General features: G+C 44.9%; 1 protein-coding gene across 1 annotated transcript; it reads left to right on the forward strand.

Moving 5' to 3' along the window:
• Window positions 1-13,839: 13,839 nt before the first annotated feature.
• On the forward strand, window positions 13,840-14,817 carry LOC130966819 (uncharacterized). The gene has a single exon (XM_057891643.1). It carries the CDS (start codon window positions 13,840-13,842, stop codon window positions 14,815-14,817), a length of 978 nt encoding a protein of 325 aa, XP_057747626.1.
• Window positions 14,818-20,837: the final 6,020 nt, after the last annotated feature.

Genomic DNA, 20,837 nt, shown 5'->3' on the forward strand with positions numbered 1-20,837 from the left:
AGTGGATCACGCATGGCCGACCGTTCGGGTCGGGTACTCAATGAGTCGGGTCGACCCGCGAGTTGCCTGGGCCGGGCCGTAACAGTGCCCCCACGCGCCAGTGGTAGTCGTGGGAGCTATCAATGGCGTGTCGTCTCGCATCTCATTTGTTCTCGTTAGGTCGGCTGCTCGTGGGAAGAATATGCCCCCAACGCGTGTGTCCCTTGGTTGCATAAGCGACCGTTTCATCGCATCGTTCCTTGCGCCGAGCATTGAATGCTCATAATGGGGTGAAAAAACCCTGTTTGCAAAGACTATTCTGCCCCCAGGTTTTTCACGCTTCCTGGGAGACAGTTTTTAAACAGTCAGTTTTATGCTTCTGCATTTCTTCATACCTCCCATTTCTGCCTTTTTCTTGCTCCCAAATTTCAGAACGTCGTAGTGGTGCCCTCGCACATCCCCCCTGCATCCTTTCTTATCTGCAATCTCATCCTCCTTCCACCAATTCAGGTAATTCTTGAACTCTTTTATTTTATGCTTCGTTCTTGCATGCTTGTTGCTTGGTTTTTGTTGTTGTGGTGTAGTGGTGCACGAATTTGCAATCCGTACAACTAACCAGCAAGTGCACTGGGTCGTCCAAGTAATACCTTACGTGAGTAAGGATCGATCCCACGGAGATTATTGGTTTGAAGCAAGCTATGTTTATTTTATTAATCTTAATCAGGATACCAATAGAGTTCTTTAGCCTCGTATAAAGTAAAAAGGGCATAAAATAAATAGTTGTTACTTGTTGTGCAGTAATGGGGAATATGTTGGAGTTTTGGAGATGCTTTATCCTTTGAACTTCAATTCTTCCTTGAAATCCTTCAACACACGCAAGGCTCCTTCCATGGCAAGCTCTATGTAGGGTGTCACCGTTGTCAATGGCTACTTCCCATCCTCTCAGTGAAAACGTTCCTATGCTCTGTCACAGCACGGCTAATCATCTGTCGGTTCTCAATCAGGTTAGAGTAGAATCCATTGATTCTTTTGCGTTTGTCACTAACGCCCAGCCTTCAGGAGTTTGAAGCTCGTCACAGTCATTCAATCCCAGAATCCTACTCGAAATACCACAGACAAGGTTTAGACTTTCCGGATTCTCATGAATGCCGCCATCAATCAGGCTTATACCATGAAGATTCTGATTAAGGAATCTAAGAGATACTCATTCAATCTGATGTAGAACGGAGGTGGTTGTCAGGCACACGTTCATGGATTGAGGAAGGTGATGAGTGTCACGGATCATCACCTTCTCCATAAATTAAGCGCGAATGAACATCTTAGATAAGAACAAGCGTGTTTGAATGGAAAATAAAGGAATTGTATTAATTCATCGAGACGCTGCAGAGCTCCTCACCCCCAACAATGGAGTTTAGAGACTCATGCCGTCAAAAAGTATGTAATTCAGATCTGAAAATGTCATGAGGTACAGAATAATTCTCTAAAAGTTATTTAAATAGTAAACTAGTATCCTAGGTTTACAGAATATGAGTAAACTAAGATAATTGGTGCAGAAACCCACGAGTAAAGGCTTTTCTTGGAGTTGAACTCCAAGTTATGACGTGTTTTGGGCGTTCAACTCCGGATCATGACGTTTTTCTGGCGTTTAACTCCAGACAGCAGCATGTACTTGGCGTTCAACGCCAAGTTACGTCATCTATCTTCGCGCAAAGTATAGACTATTATATATTGCTGGAAAGCCCTGGATGTCTACTTTCCAACGCCGTTGAGAGCGCGCCAATTGGACTTCTGTAGCTCCAGAAAATCCATTTCGAGTGCAGGGAGGTCGGGATCCAACAGCATCAGCAGTCCTTATTCAGCCTAAGTCAGATTTCTGCTCAGCTTCCTCAATTTCAGCCAGAAAATACCTGAAATCACAGAAAAATACACACACTCATAGTAAAGTCCAGAAATATGATTTTTGCTTAAAAACTAATAAAATTCTATTAAAAACTAATTAAAACATACTAAAATCTACATGAAATTACCCCCAAAAAGCGTATAAAATATCTGCTCATCACAACACCAAACTTAAACTGTTGCTTGTCCTCAAGCAACTAGACAAATAAAGTAGGATGAGAGAAATTGAGAAGTAATAATATTAAGAGTTTTAAATGGAGCTCAGATTCTTCTTAGATGAGCGGGGCTTGTAGCTTTTTGTTTCTGAACAGTTTTGGCATCTCCCTTTATCCTTTGAATCTCAGAATGATTGGCGTCCATAGGAACTCAGAATTCAGATAGTATTATTGATTTTCTTAGTGTAGTATGTTGATTCTTGAACACAGTTATTTATGAGTCTTGGCCGTGGCCCTAAGCACTTTGTTTTCCAGTATTACCACCAGATACATAAATGCCACAGACACATGACTAGGTGAACCTTTTTCAGATTGTGACTTAGCTTTGCTAGAGTCCCCAGTCAGAGGTGTCCAGAGCTCTTGAGCACACTCTGTTTGCCTTGGATCACGACTTTAACCACTCAGTCTCAAGTTTGTAACTTGGACCTGCATGCCACAAGCACATGGTTAGGGACAGCTTGGTTTAGCCGCTTAGGCCTGGAACTATTTCCTTAGACCCTCCTATCCACTGATGCTCAAAGCCTTGGATCCTTTTCACCCTTGCCTTTTGGTTTTAAGGGCTATTGGCTTTTTCTACTTCTTCTTCTTTTTTTTTTGACTGCTTTTTCTTGCTTCAAGAATCAATTTCATGATTTTTCAGATCATCAATAATATTTTTCGTGTTTCTCATTCTTTCAGGAGCCAATATTCATCAAATTCAAAGTACAAGTTATGCACTGTTCAAGCATTCATTCAGAGAACAAAAAGTATTGCCACCACACATAATTAATTATAATTTTTATTATTAAGAACTCGAAAAATATAGATTACTTCTTTATTCTTAAAAAAAAATCTACTACTTTATTCATGCCTGATGATGATGAGAAAAATAAATTATAGCTTAATTGGAAATAAAATCAAAATAGACATACTAATTACTACTACTAAATATCTCCTAAGGTAAATTTCTATAATACTACTATCACTAAGTTAAAGCAGAAAAATTGGAACTCAGCAACCTGTTGTTTTGAGGAGTAGATGTTCCTCTAATCTGTGGGGTGCTTTTCAAGGATTAATTTTTGGCGCTTTAGCTCCCTTAGATCACGCCCTTGCTCTTCCTGTTCCTTAAGCAGTTTGCAAAGCATGCTACTTTGATTGTTCTGTTCTTCCTTTATTTGGTCCATAGCTTCTTGCAATTTGGAAATAGAAGCCTCAAGATGTTCCCAATATTCGAATTGAGGCAGTTTTGGGAGGGCTTCCTATGCTCTCCTCTTGGCTGAATCATCTTGTTGCTGTTGCCTGACCATTGATATTCCAGTGATTGGCCTCTCAACTGGAATATACTCTGTTATTCCCATCTTCACTCCGGCATCTTTGCAGAGCATAGAAATTAAGCTTGGATAGGCCAATTTGGCGTCCTTGGAATTCCTGTTTGCTATTTTGTATAGCTCACATGAGATCAGTTGATGGACTTCTACTTCTTTTCCCAACATGATGCAGTGAATCATTACTGCTCTTTTAATGGTAACTTCAGAACGGTTGCTGGTGGGCAATATGGAACGGCCAATGAAATCCAGCCAGCCTCTGGCTACTGGTTTTAGATCTTCTCTTTTGAGTTGAATTGGGGTGCCAGTGGTGCTGGTGGTCCACCTGGCTTCAGGGATGCATATATCCTCTAGAATCTTGTCTAGACCTTTATTTACCCTCATCATTCTCCTGTTAAAGGAGTCTGGGTCATCTTTCAGTTGAGGAATCTTAAATATCTCCCTGATCTTGTCAGGATGAGTATGAACAATCTTTCCTCTGACTAAGGTCCGATGGTCATAGAGAGCAGCTCCAATTATTCTCTGCCTGTCTGTCTGCCATAGATTAGCATAGAACTCCTGAACCATATTTCTTCCCACTTTCGTTTCAGGATTGGTCAGAATTTTCCAATTCCTGATTCGAATTTGCTCTTGAATCTCTTGATATTCATCTTCTTTCAGATCAAATTTGACTTCCGGGATCACTGATCTGTGACTCATTATTTTGTAGTAATGGTCTGAATGTTCTTTAGTTAAGAACTTTCCTTGATTCCAAAGTGGCTTTGGAGCACTCTCTTTCTTGCCCCTTGGGGTGGGTTGTTTTCCTTTAGGGGCCATGATCTTAATGAGTATGTTTTTGTGATCACGGATAACCACACCAAACTTAGAGCTTTGCTTGTCCTCAAGCAAAAGAGAAGAAAGGAGAGGGAAAGGAGGAGAGCAAGTGTTGCAAGGTGATGATGAGTGGGGCGCCGAACTCAATATATAGGGAGGGGGGTGGGAAATTTTCGAAAATAAGAGAAAGATAAGATAGAAGATATGATTTATAAAAGATAGATATGATAAGAAAAAGATATAGTTTAAAAAGAGAAAGATATGAATAATAATTAAAAAGATAGATTTGAATTTTTAATTTTGAAAAAGATTTTAAAGAGATAATTGAGTTTTGAAAACAAACTTTAAAAGAGTTGGATTGGATTGAAAAATAATTTGTCTTTATGGATTAAGATATATTTGAAATTTTTGAAAGAGGGATTTTAGAAATTAGGGTTCTTAGAAAACCAATTTGATTTGAAGGATGACATTTTGAGATATGTTGATACAAGAAATTATGAATTGAAACATAAAAATTTAGAAAATTTTTAAAGAAAAATGAATTTTACCTCCTCCCCACCATCCTGGCGTTGAACGCCCAACTGCTGCATGGTTTGGGCGTTTAACACCCAAATGTTGCTTCTCCTGGGCGTTCAACGCCCAGCTGATGCATCTTTCTGGCGTTGAACGCCAGGAAGTCCTTTGTCACTGGGCGTTTTTCTGAACGCCCAGGATGCTGTCAATCTGGCGTTAAACGCCCAGAAGGTGCTTCTTTCTGGCGTTTAACGCCCAGAATATGCTTCTTTCTGGCGTTTAACGCCCAGAAAGCTACCCTCACTGGCATTGAACGCCCAGTAGGTGCTTCTTTTGGGCGTTCAACGCCCAAATTGTTTCTTACTGCCCTTTTTTCGCCAGTGAGCTTCCAAATCCTCCTGTAACTCTGTGAATTCAATCAATTGCTTTTTTACCATGAAGATATTTTGACCTATACCTGTAAAAATTAACAGAAACAAATAAAATTAAATTTTGTGATTGGCTGGGTTGCCTCCCAACAAGCGCTTCTTTAATGTCATTAGCTGGACTATTACTGAGTCTTAATTAAGTCTCAGTTTTGAGCATTCTTGCTCAAAATTTCCTTCAAGATAATGTTTAACTCTTTGTCCATTAACAATGAACTTTTTGTTAGAGTCATTATCCTGAAGCTCTATGTATCCATATGGTGATACGTTTGTAATGACATATGGACCTCTCCACCGGGATTTTAATTTCCCGGGGAATAATTTGAGCCTAGAATTAAATAGCAGAACCTTCTGCCCCGACTCAAAGACTCTGGATGACAATTTCTTATCATGCCATCTTTTCGCTTTCTCTTTGTAAATCTTTGCATTCTCGAAAGCATTGAGTCTAAATTCCTCTAGCTCATTTAACTGGAGCAATCTTTTTTCTCCAGCTATCTTGGCGTCAAGGTTTAGGAATCTGGTTGCCCAATAGGCCTTGTATTCCAGTTCCACTGGCAAGTGACATGCCTTTCCATACACAAGCTGGTATGGAGAGGTCCTTATAGGGGTCTTGAATGTCGTTCTGTATGCCCACAGAGCATCATCCAAGCTTCTTGCCCAATCCCTTCTACGGTTAATTACAGTCCGTTCCAGGATTCTTTTGAGTTCTCTATTTGAGACTTCAGCTTGCCCATTAGTTTGTGGATGATATGGAGTAGCTACCCTGTGGCTAACTCCATAACGAACCAGAGCAGAATAAAGCTGTTTATTGCAGAAATGAGTGCCCCCATCACTGATTAACACTCTAGGGATACCAAATCTGCTGAAGATGTGTTTCTGGAGGAATTTTAACACTATTTTAGTGTCATTGGTGGGTGTTGCAATAGCCTCCACCCATTTGGATACATAATCCACTGCCACCAGAATATAAGTGTTTGAGTATGATGGTGGGAAGGGTCCCATGAAGTCAATGCCCCATACATCAAACAACTCAATCTCCAAGATCCCTTGTTGAGGCATGGCGTAACTGTGAGGTAGATTGCCAGATCTTTGGCAACTGTCACAATTAAGTACATACATTCGGGAGTCTTTATAGAGAGTAGGCCAGTAGAAGCCACATTGGAGGACTCTTGTGGCTGTTCGCTCACTTCCAAAATGTCCTCCATACTGTGATCCATGGCAGTGCCATAGGATCTTCTGTGCTTCTTCCTTAGGCACACATCTACGGATTACTCCGTCTGCACATCTCTTAAAGAGATATGGCTCATCCCAAAGATAATACTTTGCATCCGTGATCAGCTTCTTTATTTGCTGTCTACTGTACTCTTTGGGTATAAATCTCACTGCCTTGTAGTTTGCAATGTCTGCAAACCATGGCACTTCCTGGATGGCAAAGAGTTGCTCATCCGGAAAAGTTTCAGAGATCTCAGTGAGGGGGAGGGACGCCCCTTCCACTGGTTTTATTCGGGACAGGTGATCTGCTACTTGATTCTCTGTTCCATTTCTGTCTCTTATTTCTATATCAAACTCTTGCAGAAGCAGCACCCATCTTATAAGTCTGGGTTTTGAATCCTGCTTTGTGAGTAGATATTTAAGAGCAGCATGATCTGTATACACAATCACTTTTGATCCTAATAAATAGGACCTGAATTTGTCAATGGCGTAAACCACTGCAAGTAGCTCTTTTTCTGTGGTTGTGTAATTCTTCTGTGCGTCATTTAAAACACGGCTGGCATAGTAAATGACGTGCAGAAGCTTGTCATGCCTTTGTCCCAATACTGCACCGATGGCATGGTCACTGGCATCACACATTAATTCAAATGGTAATGTCCAGTCTGGTGCAGAGATGATTGGTGCTGTAACCAATCTAGCTTTCAGAGTCTCAAATGCTTGCAGACACTCTTTATCAAAGATAAATAGCGTGTCAGCAGCTAGCAGGTTGCTCAGAGGTTTGGCAATTTTTGAAAAATCCTTTATAAACCTCCTGTAGAATCCTGCATGCCCCAGAAAGCTTTTGATTGCCTTAACATTGGCAGGTGGTGGTAGTTTTTCAATTACCTCTACCTTAGCTTGATCCACCTCTATCCCCTTGTTCGAGATTTTGTGCCCAAGGACAATTCCTTCAGTCACCATAAAGTGACACTTTTCCCAGTTGAAAACCAGGTTAGTCTCTTGGCATCTCTTTAGAACAAGTGCTAAATGGTTAAGGCAGGAGCTGAATGAGTCTCCAAACACTGAAAAGTCATCCATGAAGACTTCCAGAAATTTTTCCACCATATCAGAGAAAATTGAGAGCATGCACCTCTGAAAGGTTGCAGGTGCATTACACAGGCCAAATGGCATCCTTCTGTATGCAAATACTCCAGATGGACATGTGAATGCTGTTTTCTCTTGATCTTTTGGATCTACTGCAATTTGATTATAACCTGAATATCCATCCAGGAAGCAGTAGTATTCATGACCTTCCAGTCTTTCCAGCATCTGGTCTATGAATGGTAAAGGAAAATGATCCTTTCTGGTAGCTGTATTGAGCCTTCTGTAATCAATACACATACGCCACCCAGTAACTGTTCTTGTAGGAACCAGTTCATTTTTTTCATTATGAACCACTGTCATGCCACCTTTCTTAGGGACGACTTGGACAGGGCTCACCCAGGGGCTGTCAGAAATAGGATAAATAATCCCAGCCTCTAGTAATTTAGTGACCTCTTTCTGCACTACTTCCTTCATGGCTGGGTTCAGCCGCCTTTGTGGTTGCACCACTGGCTTGGCGTCACCCTCCAGTAAGATCTTGTGCATGCATCTAGCTGGGCTAATGCCCTTAAGATCACTAATGGACCACCCAAGAGCTGTCTTGTGTGTCCTTAGCACTTGAATTAGTGCTTCCTCTTCCTGTGGTTCTAAGGTAGAGCTTATGATTACAGGAAAGGTATCACCTTCTCCCAAGAATGCATATTTTAGGGAAGGTGGTAATGGTTTGAGCTCGGGTTTAGGAGGTTTCTCCTCATCCTGAAATATTTTCAGAGGTTCTACTATTTTCTCTGACTCCTCCAGATCAGGCTGGACGTCTTTAAAGATGTCCTCTAGCTCTGATTCGAGACTCTCAGCCATGTTGACCTCTCTTACCAGAGAGTCAATAATATCAATACTCATGCAGTCATTTGGGGTGTCTGGATGTTGCATGGCTTTGACAACATTCAACTTGAACTCCTCCTCATTGACTCTCAAGGTTACTTCCCCTTTTTGGACGTCAATGAGGGTTCGGCCAGTTGCTAGGAAAGGTCTTCCTAGAATGAGAGTTGCACTCTTGTGCTCCTCCATTTCCAGCACCACAAAGTCAGTAGGAAAGGCAAATGGCCCAACCTTGACAATCATGTCCTCAATCACGCCTGATGGGTATTTAATGGAGCCATCAGCAAGTTGAAGACATATCCTGGTTGGTTTGATTTCTTCAGTTAAACCAAGCTTTCTGATAGTAGATGCAGGTATTAGGTTGATACTTGCCCCAAGATCACATAAAGCTTGCTTGGTGCAAGTGCCCTCTAATGTGCATGGTATCATAAAGCTCCCAGGATCTTTAAGTTTCTCAGGTAAGCTTTTTAGAATGGCTGCACTGCATTCTTCAGTGAGGTAAACTTTTTCAGTTTCCCTCCAATCCTTCTTATGACTTAAGATCTCTTTCATGAACTTAGCATAAGAGGGTATTTACTCAAGTGCTTCTGCAAACGGAATCTTTATTTCAAGAGTCCTGAGATAGTCTGCAAAACGGGCAAATTGCTTATCCTATTCTGCTTGGCGGAGTTTTTGAGGATAAGGCATTTTGGCTTTGTATTCCTCAACCTTAGTTGCTGCAGGTTTATTACCTACAGAAGTGGGTTGGGAAGCCTTTTTAGAAGGGTTGTTATCAGCACTTGTATGTGACTGATTCCCCACTGGCATTTGAATGCCAGTGGTGGGAGCTGGAGTGGCGTTAGACGCCACTTCCTTGTTTGTTACTGGCGTTTGAACGCCAGAACCATGCTCCCTTTGGGCATTCAACGCCGGATTCATGCTTGTTTCTGGCGTTGAACGCCAGGAATGAGCATGGTCTGGGCGTTCAGCGCCAGCTTTATTCCTCTCTGGGCTCTGACTGTCCTCAGAGGAATTTTGAGTATCCACTTGTTCATTTCTTGGTTTCCTGCTGCTTTGAAGTGAGGTATTTAATGTTTTCCCACTTCTTAATTGAACTGCTTGGCATTCTTCTGCTATTTGTTTTGACAGTTGCTTTTCTGTCTGCTTTAATTGTACTTCCATATTCCTGTTAGCCATTCTTGTTTCCTGTAATATTTCCTTGAATTCGGCTAGCTGCTGAGTTAGAAAGTCTAATTGCTGATTGAATTCATTAGCCTGATCCACCGGACTGAGTTCAGCAGTTACTGTTTTAGCTTCTTCTTTCATGGAAGATTCACTGCTTAGGTACAGATGTTGATTTCTGGCAACTGTATCAATAAGCTCTTGAGCTTCTTCAATTATTTTTCTCATATGTATAGATCCACCAGCTGAGTGTTCTAGAGAAATCTGAGCTTTTTCTGTAAGCCCATAGTAGAAGATGTCTAATTGCACCCATTCTGAAAACATTTCAGAGGGGCATTTTCTTAGCATCTCTCTGTATCTCTCCCAGGCATCATAAAGAGATTCATTATCTCCTTGTTTGAAGCCTTGGATGCTTAGCCTTAGCTGTGTCATCCGTTTTGGAGGGAAATAGTGATTCAGGAATTTTTCTGACAGCTGCTTCCATGTTTTTATGCTGTTCTTAGGCTGGTTATTTAACCACCTCTTAGCTTGATCTTTTACAGCAAATGGAAACAGTAATAATCTGTAGACATCCTGATCCACTTCCTTATCATGTACTGTGTCAGCAATTTGCAAAAATTGTGCCAGAAACTCTGTAGGTTCTTCATGTGGAAGACCAGAGTACTGACAGTTTTGCTGCACCATGATAATGAGCTGAGGATTCAACTCAAAGCTACTAACTTCAATGGAGGGTATACAGATACTACTCCCATATGAAGCAGTAGTGGGGTTAGCATATGACCCCAGAGTCCTCTTGGACTGTTCATTCCTACTTGCTTCCATGATGGAATACAAGGGATAATTTATATGTTGATTTTTTTTAAATAAAATAAAAGACGAACTAAATAAAAGAAATTGGAAATATTTTGAAATTGAAATTTGAATTTCTATATAAAATTTTCGAAAAAAGAAGTTCAAAATTAGTTTTGAATTTTGAATTTTGTGATGAAAGAGAAAAACACACAAAAGACACAAGACTTAAAATTTTTAGATCTAATGCTCCTTATTTTCGAAAATTTTTTGGAGGGAAAACACCAAGGAACACCAAACTTAAAAATTTTAAGATCAAGACACAAGAAAAACTCAAGAACACCTTGAAGATTCACAAGAACACCAAGAACAAAAGGAAGAACACCAAACTTAAGATTTTTAGAAAACTTTAATAAAATTTTCGAAAATCATAAAAAGATTAACAAGAAAACACCAAACTTAAAGTTTGGCACAAGATTTAATCAAAGAAAAATTATTTTTGAAAAAGGTTCCAAAGCGTATACCCAATTATCAAGAATATAAACCAATACTCTAGCCAATTGGGAGTAAATGTAACACTTGTTCTGAATATTCCAATTAATACTTTAAAAAGAACACAAGTGAAACAAGAAAAGACACAAAGCAAGAAAAACTCAAGATCAACAAGAAAGATAAACAAGAACAATCTTGAAGATCAATGAAGAACAAGGAACACAAGTCGAAAATTTTAAAGAAAAGTATAAGATATGCAGTTGACACCAAACTTAGAACAAAACACTAGACTCACGAAAATTAGCAATTAATTAAGAAAAATAATAAATTTTGAAAAGAAATTTTTGAAAAGAAACTATCCTATCAAGATTTAATGACTCTATAACAATAAAATAAAAATAAATTATTCCTAATCTAAGAAATAAAATAAACCTTTAGTTGTTCAAACTCGAATAATCCCCGGCAACAGCGCCAAAAACTTGGTGCACGAATTTGCAATCCGTACAACTAACCAGCAAGTGCACTGGGTCGTCCAAGTAATACCTTACGTGAGTAAGGATCGATCCCACGGAGATTATTGGTTTGAAGCAAGCTATGTTTATTTTATTAATCTTAATCAGGATACCAATAGAGTTCTTTAGCCTCGTATAAAGTAAAAAGGGCATAAAATAAATAGTTGTTACTTGTTGTGCAGTAATGGGGAATATGTTGGAGTTTTGGAGATGCTTTATCCTTTGAACTTCAATTCTTCCTTGAAATCCTTCAACACACGCAAGGCTCCTTCCATGGCAAGCTCTATGTAGGGTGTCACCGTTGTCAATGGCTACTTCCCATCCTCTCAGTGAAAACGTTCCTATGCTCTGTCACAGCACGGCTAATCATCTGTCGGTTCTCAATCAGGTTGGAGTAGAATCCATTAATTCTTTTGCGTTTGTCACTAACACCCAGCCTTCAGGAGTTTGAAGCTCGTCACAGTCATTCAATCCCAGAATCCTACTCGGAATACCACAGACAAGGTTTAGACTTTCCGGATTCTCATGAATGCCGCCATCAATCCGGCTTATACCACGAAGATTCTGATTAAGGAATCTAAGAGATACTCATTCAATCTGATGTAGAACGAAGGTGGTTGTCAGGCACACGTTCATGGATTGAGGAAGGTGATGAGTGTCACGGATCATCACCTTCTCCATAAATTAAGCGCGAATGAACATCTTAGATAAGAACAAGCGTGTTTGAATGGAAAATAAAGGAATTGTATTAATTCATCGAGACGCTGCAGAGCTCCTCACCCCCAACAATGGAGTTTAGAGACTCATGCCGTCAAAAAGTATGTAATTCAGATCTGAAAATGTCATGAGGTACAGAATAATTCTCTAAAAGTTATTTAAATAGTAAACTAGTATCCTAGGTTTACAGAATATGAGTAAACTAAGATAATTGGTGCAGAAATCCACTTCTGGGACCCACTTGGTGTGTGCTGGGGCTGAGACTAAAGTTATCCACGAGTAGAGGCTTTTCTTGGAGTTGAACTCCAAGTTATGACGTGTTTTGGGCGTTCAACTCCGGATCATGACGTTTTTCTGGCGTTTAACTCCAGACAGCAGCATGTACTTGGCGTTCAACGCCAAGTTACGTCGTCTATCTTCGCGCAAAGTATGAACTATTATATATTGCTGGAAAGCCCTAGATGTCTACTTTCCAACGCCGTTGAGAGCGCGCCAATTGGACTCCTGTAGCTCCAGAAAATCTATTTCGAGTGCAGGGAGGTCGGGATCCAACAGCATCAGCAGTCCTTATTCAGCCTAAGTCAGATTTCTGCTCAGCTTCCTCAATTTCAGCCAGAAAATACCTGAAATCACAGAAAATAACACACACTCATAGTAAAGTCCAGAAATATGATTTTTGCTTAAAAACTAATAAAATTCTATTAAAAACTAATTAAAACATACTAAAATCTACATGAAATTACCCCCAAAAAGCGTATAAAATATCTGCTCATCATGTAGCCTTTCGATTGTGGTTAGATGTGTTAGGGGGGTACCATTCCAAGGTAGGTTTTTCCCTGGACTTTTCATGTTTTAATTGTGTTTGGCCTTAGTTGGGGAGTAGTGGGGGTAGTGTCCGCATTCGGGCTGAGCAACCGATCTCTTAGACTGACTGGATGGTCCCCCCATGTAGGTATGGCTCGCACGACCTCCCGGGCTTCCCCTTCTCCCGCGGCGTACGATCCCTACGCTTGGGTCGTTTCCGATGTGAAGGATTCGCCTAACCAAATGGGTGAGGAGGAGCTCACCGAGTTCCGACAAGCCGAGTACTTGTGCGGAGGGACCGATGAGGAAGCCAATTATGACGTCTTTGTCCCGGCTCCTCACAAGCGATTGTACGAGATCAATTTCAACCATCCCCGAGTTGCCGACTGGATTTGGTTCCATGTTTACTCAAGTTGGGGTTCGCATTCCGTTTTCCGCCTTCCAAATGGCGCTTTTAGGTCGGGTTTCCGTGGCACCGTCGCAGTTGCATCCGAACAGCTGGGCCTCAATCCGCTGTTTTGAGATGGTTTGTGAATACCTTGATCTGCCGGTGTTTGTAGATGTTTTTCTTTTCTTCTTCAATCTTACAAACCCTTCGAAGGAGGGGAAACATAAAAAGGGGTTCATGTCCTTCCGGTCTGCCCAAGGTCGGAGGATTTTTGGTTTGTTTGAGGACTCCTATCACGGATTTAAGGACAAATATTTCAAGGTCCGCCCTGTCAAAGGTCGTCATCCCTTTTGGTTGTCGTTGGAGGGGGTACGCCTTATCCCGACCTATTGGAGCTTCGGGGCAGGGTCCAATGCCTTCGTCAAGGTAACCTACAAAGGCATGTCTGCGGTGGATAGGAAGATTGCCGACGTGTTGATGGCAGTCTTCGGGAGGAATCATGTGAATCCTCACCTCCTCATGGGTGGTCGGGAGGCCGGTCGTAATTATATTTGTGAGAAGCCTCTGCTTGTTTTGCCTCTTATCTTCTTGCTTTTGTTAATAATTTGTTGCGACTAACCGACTTCACTTCCTCTCTCTCTCTTTTTTACAGTGGGGATGTCTGCCGAGATAACGGGTCTCCCTAACTTGTTCCAAACCTTCATGTGTGCAAGTGATGACGAGGGAGGTAATGAGAAATCTGCCACTGAGAAGTCTGCTGCTCCCCCGGAGGACAAGGCTGCTTCCGAGCAAGGGACTGCGGCCGACAAGACCGGCACCTCGGCTCAAGGTGCCGCGATCGAAGGCGACAAGGCGGTTCACGTTTCCCCCTTCCGTGAGGTGATCGGCACTGGGGGTTCGACGTCTAATCCTGATGCCGATGACGAGGTGGAAGAGGTCCCTAGCCTCAAGAGGAAGAGGAAGTCGTCGTCAAGTCCTGAGGGGGTCCTTACGGTCATGGAGAGGAATTTTGATGCCGGGAACTTTATAGATTCCCAGCTGATTCCCGGTACTGAAGAGTATTTTCATGAGTCATCTCTTGCCGGGCAGGCGAGGTGGATGTACCGTACCCTTTTACGCGGCGCAGTGATAGCTCGGAAAGCCGAGTTCGAACTGTCTGGGATGGAGTCCCTCCGCAGGAGGTTGGAGTCTGCTGGGAAGGCTAATAACGAGCTTAAAAGTGAAGTTGAGACTCTCCGGGAGCAGCTGACCCAATCTGAAGAGAAGCTTGACGCCGCCGAGAAGAAAGCTACTGCTGCCGAAAAGAAGGCCACTACCGCTGAGAAGAAATTGGAAGAGTCAGACACCACGGTTTCACGTCTTGTCGAGCGCGAAATGGCTTTGGAGAGTCAGGTCGGCGCGGCACAGAAACGGGTGGCCGAAATCGAGAAGGAGAAGCAGATCGCGGAGGCCGAATTGGCAACATGGAAAGCAAAGTATAAAGACGTCGTCAAGCAAGGGAAGGGTGCGATTTTGGCGACCGAGGAGGCCCTCAAAGCTCAGGTTAAAATTGTTGCTCCCGAGTTCGACACGTCGGCGATCGGCGTTTTCAAGGTCATTAAAGACGGCAAAATTGTTGACGTCCCCAAGAAATGAACCCTCTGTCTAAAACTTTTGTAGTTTAGCCGTTTTATTTTGGCTTTTGTGAACAATTTGACTATTTAGTCGTTTGCCTATTTTAACGTAGTTAACTCTTTCTTATTCGTCTGGTTGTGCTATCGTTTCTATTAACCGTTATTGGTTTATAGTTGTCGTTTATATTGAGTCGTGGCCTTTTTGCGTAGTCGTTTGTTATCGCGATATTTGACGGGCTCCCGGGGTGATCAGTCCCGGGGCCGCGCATCGTTGTCGGATTGCGATAGAGCGGGTTGTCTGGAAAAAAGGAGAACAAAACAAAAGAGAAAATTTGCGCAAGTATATCTTATTCGGTAATTGCATAAAGGACCCATAGGTCATAATGGAAAGTTCAAATCCGCAAATTAACCACTTAGCCTGATTGGTCGGCGTGTCGCCCCGCGTGTCAGGAGTAGAACCTTCTCAAGTTGTTCGCGTTCCATGTTCTTGGGACTTCCTTACCATTTAGCCTCTCTAACTTGAAAGCGCCTTTACCCATCGCTTCTTTGATTCTGTAGGGGCCTTCCCAGCTTACCGCCAGCTTGCCTGCTCCAGGGGTCGATGGGCCGATGTCGTTTCGTCTTAGGATGAGATCGTTTGGCTCGAATTCCCTTTTGAGCACTTTGGTGTTGTAGCGTAGGGCCATTCTTTGTTTTAGCGCTATCTCTGACAAATGGGCCCTTTCTCTGGCTTCATCCATCAGGTCCTTTTCCACGGCTTCCTCCACTCCTTTCAAAAGTAGCCGGGGGCTCGGCTCCCCGATCTCTACGGGTATTACCGCATCTAACCTATATGTTAATCGGAAAGGAGTCTCCTTAGTGGAGGACTGTTCGGTTGTTCGGTAAGACCAGAGGACCGAGGCTAATTCGTCGGCCCAAGCACCCTTTTTATTATCCAATCGCTTCTTCAGCCCTAAAAGGATAATCTTGTTCGCGGACTCCACCTGTCCGTTTGTTTGGGGGTGCTCTACCGAGGAGAACCTCTGTCTTATACCCAGGCCGGTGAGGAATTCCGTGAACTTCTTGTCAGTAAACTGCGTGCCGTTGTCCGAGATGACGACTTCTGGAATCCCGAATCGCGTTATCACCTGCCTCCACATGAATTTCTTGCAATTGGATGAGGATATGCTAGCTAGCGGTTCGGCTTCTATCCATTTGGTGTAGTAATCAATGGCGACTATGAGATATTTGACTTGCCCGGGACCGACTGGGAAGGGTCCCAAAAGGTCGACTCCCCATTGAGAGAATGGCCGGGAGGACGTTAACAGGCTTAACTCGGAGGCCGGTGCCCTGTGGAAATTGGCGTTCTCTTGACACTTTTTTTTACGAACTCCTTGGAGTCTGCCATCATTGACGGCCAATAGTATCCGGCTCGAATTAATTTTCTTGCCAGGGCCTTACCTCCTATGTGGTGTCCGCAGCAGCCTTCATGGACTTCCCTGAGGACGTAGTCCGTTTGGTCGGGGTGTAAGCACTTCAGCAGGGGCTGGTTGAGTCCTTTCTTGAATAGCTGTCCTTGGATGACCGCGTATTTGGCTGCTTCCCTTCTCAGTTTCGCCGCGTCCTTTTCGTCGTCAGGGAGTTTGCCATTTTCTAGGAAGCTGGTGATAGGGTCTAGCCATGAAGAGCCCAGCCTTGACACGTGTAAAGTGACCGCTGGCTCTCTCGTCATACCTTGGATGAGAGACCGGTTGCCTTCTCCCGGTTTAGTGCTGGCCAATTTTGATAGGAGATCTGCCCGTGTGTTCCTTTCTCTAGGAACGTGGTGGACCGTGACCTCCTCAAATTTTTGGCTTAAGTTTTTGACTTTTTCCAAGTACTTTTGTAACAACGAGTCTTTGGCTTGGTAGCTCCCGTTTACCTGGGAGGTGACGACCTGAGAATCGCTGCATATTTCCAGCCTTGTTGCTCCGACTTCCGCTGCTAGGGTTAAGCCCCCTATAAGGGCTTCATATTCTGCCTGGTTGTTCGAGATGGGAAATTCGAACCTGATCGACTGCTCGTATACTACCCCAACCGGGCTTTCCAGGATGATCCCGGCACCCCCAAATGTCTGGTTGGAGGCTCCGTCCACGTGGAGCTTCCACCGTGTGCTCGTCTCTTCGGTTGGATCCCCCGTTACTTCTACCAGAAAATCTGCCATCGCCTGCGCCTTGATGGCTTGTCGGGGTTCGTATCGTATGTCGTATTGGGAAAGTTCGATGGACCAAGTCATCATTCTTCCCGCCAAGTCGGGTTTTTGAAGTACTTGCCGGATTCCCTGGTCCGTTCTTACGACAACCTGGTGACTTTGGAAATATTGCTTTAACCTTCGTGAGGAGGTCAAGAGTGCTAGAGCTAGCTTTTCTAGTTTGCTGTACCTTAACTCTGCCCCTTGCAGGGCTCTGCTTATGAAATAGACTGGTTGTTGAGCCCTCCCTTCTTCCCGCACCAGAACTGCGGCCAGGGCTTCTCCTGTTATGGCGAGGTATAGGTATAACGGCTCCCCGTCCTTTGGTTTCCCGAGCACAGGTGGAGCCGCCAGGATTTCCTTGAAGTGCCGAAAGGCTTCCTCACATGCGGGCGTCCACTCGAACGCCATCCCTTTCTTCATGAGGTTAAAGAACGGTAGGGCCTTTGTTGCCGATGCCCCGAGAAATCGGGATAATGAGGTCAGCCGCCCCGCCAACCTTTGGACGTCCTTGATACAGCCTGGGCTCTTCATCTGGAGTATCGCTTGGCACTTCTCCGGGTTGGCTTCTACCCCTCTCTGAGTTATCATAAATCCTAGAAACTTGCCGGCTTCCATGGCGAAGGCGCATTTGAGTGGATTCAGTCTCATGCCGTGTCGCCGGAGAGACGCGAATACATTTGCCAGATCCTTAAGGAGGTCGTCGGGTCGCATCGTTTTCGCGAGGATGTCGTCGACATAGACTTCCACTGTCCTGCCTATAAGGTCGTGGAATATCTTGTTCATCAGCCTCTGATATGTTGCCCCTGCGTTTTTCAAGCCGAACGGCATCACCTTGTAGCAGAAGGTTCCCCCCAGCGTTATGAACGCCGTCTTGTCTTCGTCTGGACGGTGCATCGGTATTTGGTTGTAACCGGAGTAGGCGTCCATGAAGCTTAAGTAATGGTAGCCCGCCGCAGCGTCGACGAGCGCGTCTATGTTAGGGAGGGGGAAACAATCCTTAGGGCATGCCTTGTTAAGGTCAGAGTAGTCCACACACATTCTCCACTTGCCGTTGTGCTTTTTCACTAGAACTACATTCGAGAGCCACGTCGAGTAGTCTACTTCTCGTATGAAACCTGCTTCTAGGAGGCTGGCCGTCTGCCTGGCCACCTCCTCTGCCCTCTCTGTCGACATTTTTCTCCTCTGTTGTGCTACCGGGCGTGCTTCCGATCTGACGGCCAGATGGTGTGACATGATTTTTGGGTCTATGCCCGACATGTCGGCAGGCGTCCAGGCAAACAAATCCCTATTGGCCCTTATCATTTCGACCAAGGGCTCCTTTAACTCATGTGGGAGGTTCTTGTTGATGAACGTGAATTTCTCCTCCGTGTCGCCGATCATGAATTTTTCCAGGTCCCCTTCCGGTTCCGGTCTAGGCTTGTCGTCTACTCTGGCGTCCAGGTCAGCTAGGAACACGCCGGACGCCTCTTTTGATTTCTTCCTTAGGGAGAGGCTGGCGTTGTCGCAGGCGACCGCCGTCTCGAGATCCCCTCTTATGGACCCTATAGATCTATCATCGGTAACGAACTTCATGACTAGCAGCTTTGTATTGATTATCGCTTCAACGTCGTTTATCGTCTTCCTTCCCAAGATGATATTGTAGGCGGTGGAATCTCGGAGGATCACGAACTCGGCCATTGCCGACCTTCGACCTTGAGTTTGTCCTACTGAGATCGGTAGGGATATTACTCCGTCAGGTTTGATGAAGTGGTCGCCCAATCCGATGACCCCGTATTGGTGAGTCGTCAGATCGGCGTCCCTTAGCCCCAGTGCGTCAAATACGTTGCGGAACATGATGTTTGAATCAGCCCCTGTGTCGACAAGGATGCGCTTGACGAGGCCGGTTCCCACTCTGGCCGTAATGACCATGGGAGGATTTTTCGGGGCGTCGTCGAACCATTGGTCTTCCGGGCCGAAAGAAATGGATGGAGGCTTTTTATAGTTTCGCACCAACGAGGAGGAGACCGCCAAGACCTTTGCATCTTTCTTGTGCGCCGATCGGGATTTTGGCGCGGTGTTTTTGGCTGTCACCACGTTTACCACAGTGAGGTCGTGGTCTCTATCTTCTGGCTCTTGTCGCCGCTTTGCCGAACGGGTTTTGCCTTTTTCATCTTGGTCGCGATAGCGTCTCCTCGGTTCTTTGATAAGATGAGAGAACGCTGCTAGTTTGCCTTCCCTTATCGCTTGTTCTAATGCATCCTTCAGGTCAAAGCAGTCCTGCGTTTGGTGACCGTAACCCTTGTGGTAGTCACAATAGAAGTTCTTGTTTCCTCCCGTACGGTCCTTGAGTGGTCGGGGCTTCGGCAGGATCCCCTTCTCGGCTATTTGTTGATAAACTTCCATGATGGGGAGAGTGAGCGAGGTGTAGTTGGCGAATTTTCCGATCTGGGGGAATGACCTGGGTGTCTTGCTTGGCGCTTCCTCCCTGGTTTGTTCCTTCAGTCTTTCTCCGTTACCCTGTTGCCGAAATTGGTTGTAGCCGGACTGCCGTTTATTGGCAGCCACGACTCGGCTGACTTTCTCGTCGTTTATATACTCTTTTGCTACCGTCTGGATCTCGTGCATCGTCCAAACTGGCTTTGTGGTAAGGTGTTTTCGAAAGTTTTCGTTGAGGAGGCCGTTCGTCAGGCAAAGGCTGGCCACCGAATCGGTTAGGCCGTCAATTTCCAAGCATTCGTCGTTGAACCGGTCCAGGTATTTTCTAGTCGACTCTCCCTGTCTCTGGGTTACCCCCAGAAGGTTGATCGGGTGCTTTGCCTTTGCTATTCGTGTTGTTAACTGGGCCAGGAATGCACGACTGATGTCCGAGAACCCGTGGATGGACCCCTGCGGTAGGCCGTTGAACCATCTGATCGCGGGTCCCGCTAAGGTTACCGGGAAGGCTCGGCACCTCACCTCGTCCCCTACTCCCTCTAGATTCATCCTCGCTTCGAAGGCCGTGAGGTGTTCTAGGGGGTCCTGAGTTCCATCATACCTCATGTCCGTTGGTTTGTCGAAGTGCTTCGGCAACCGGACTTCTAGAATGGATCGGTGGAATGGGGTAGCGCCCATTATCACGGGTTGTCGTGTCTTCTCGGACCTCCCTTCCTCGTCCTCGCGATCTCGTGCTGTGCGGCGCGTTTCCCTACCTCGGGAGTAGATGATCGTGTCATGTCGTCTTCTTGGAATCGGGGACTCTTCACGCGTGCTTTTCGCTTCCGTTCGGGATGCGGAGGCGCGTCGTAGTCGGCTTCGGTGGGAGTCCCTCTCTTGGCTTTCATGGGATGGTGTGTAACTGGGATCGGTGGTTCGCCCGTCGCGCTCCTGTTCGGCCAGTTGTCGTTCCAGGTTCTGGACCCTGTGACGTAACTCTTGCATTATTATGGCGCTGTCGTCGCCTGTTCCTCCAAAGGGTCGCGTCCTTGTGTGCTGTTCAGTGTGTTGTCGGGGGGACCTTCGTCGTCCTCTTAGTGAGGCGACAGAGGCCGCCCCTTCTGCTCCGGCTCCTCGGCCTTGGTCTCCGGGACCCGGCACAACGTCCATCAAGGCGTCCCCACAGACGGCGCCAATGTTCGGTCGTCGGTGGCCGGACAGGTCGGTTGGTGATTGGAAGGGGTGAGGACGCCTCGATTGCAGTCGTACTGGGTTCGGATTCACCGTGTGGACGAGCTCCCGTTGTGAAAGGAAAAAGGGGGGTGCCACCTGCAAAGACACTCCGACGCCCTAGTCAGATAGTGTGCAGGCGGGGAAAATGATAGGAGGAAAGGTGACGTACCTTGGGGGAAGGGCAGGTCATTCCCCATTTATACCGT

This window comes from Arachis stenosperma, chromosome 3, assembly GCF_014773155.1.
Source record: "Arachis stenosperma cultivar V10309 chromosome 3, arast.V10309.gnm1.PFL2, whole genome shotgun sequence".
Lineage (NCBI taxonomy): Eukaryota > Viridiplantae > Streptophyta > Magnoliopsida > Fabales > Fabaceae > Arachis > Arachis stenosperma.

What these genes read in the sequence shown, in the direction of transcription:
- LOC130966819 (XM_057891643.1), top strand. Translation starts at nt 13,840, where the DNA reads ATGTCTGCCGAGATAACGGGTCTCCCTAACTTGTTCCAAACCTTCATG.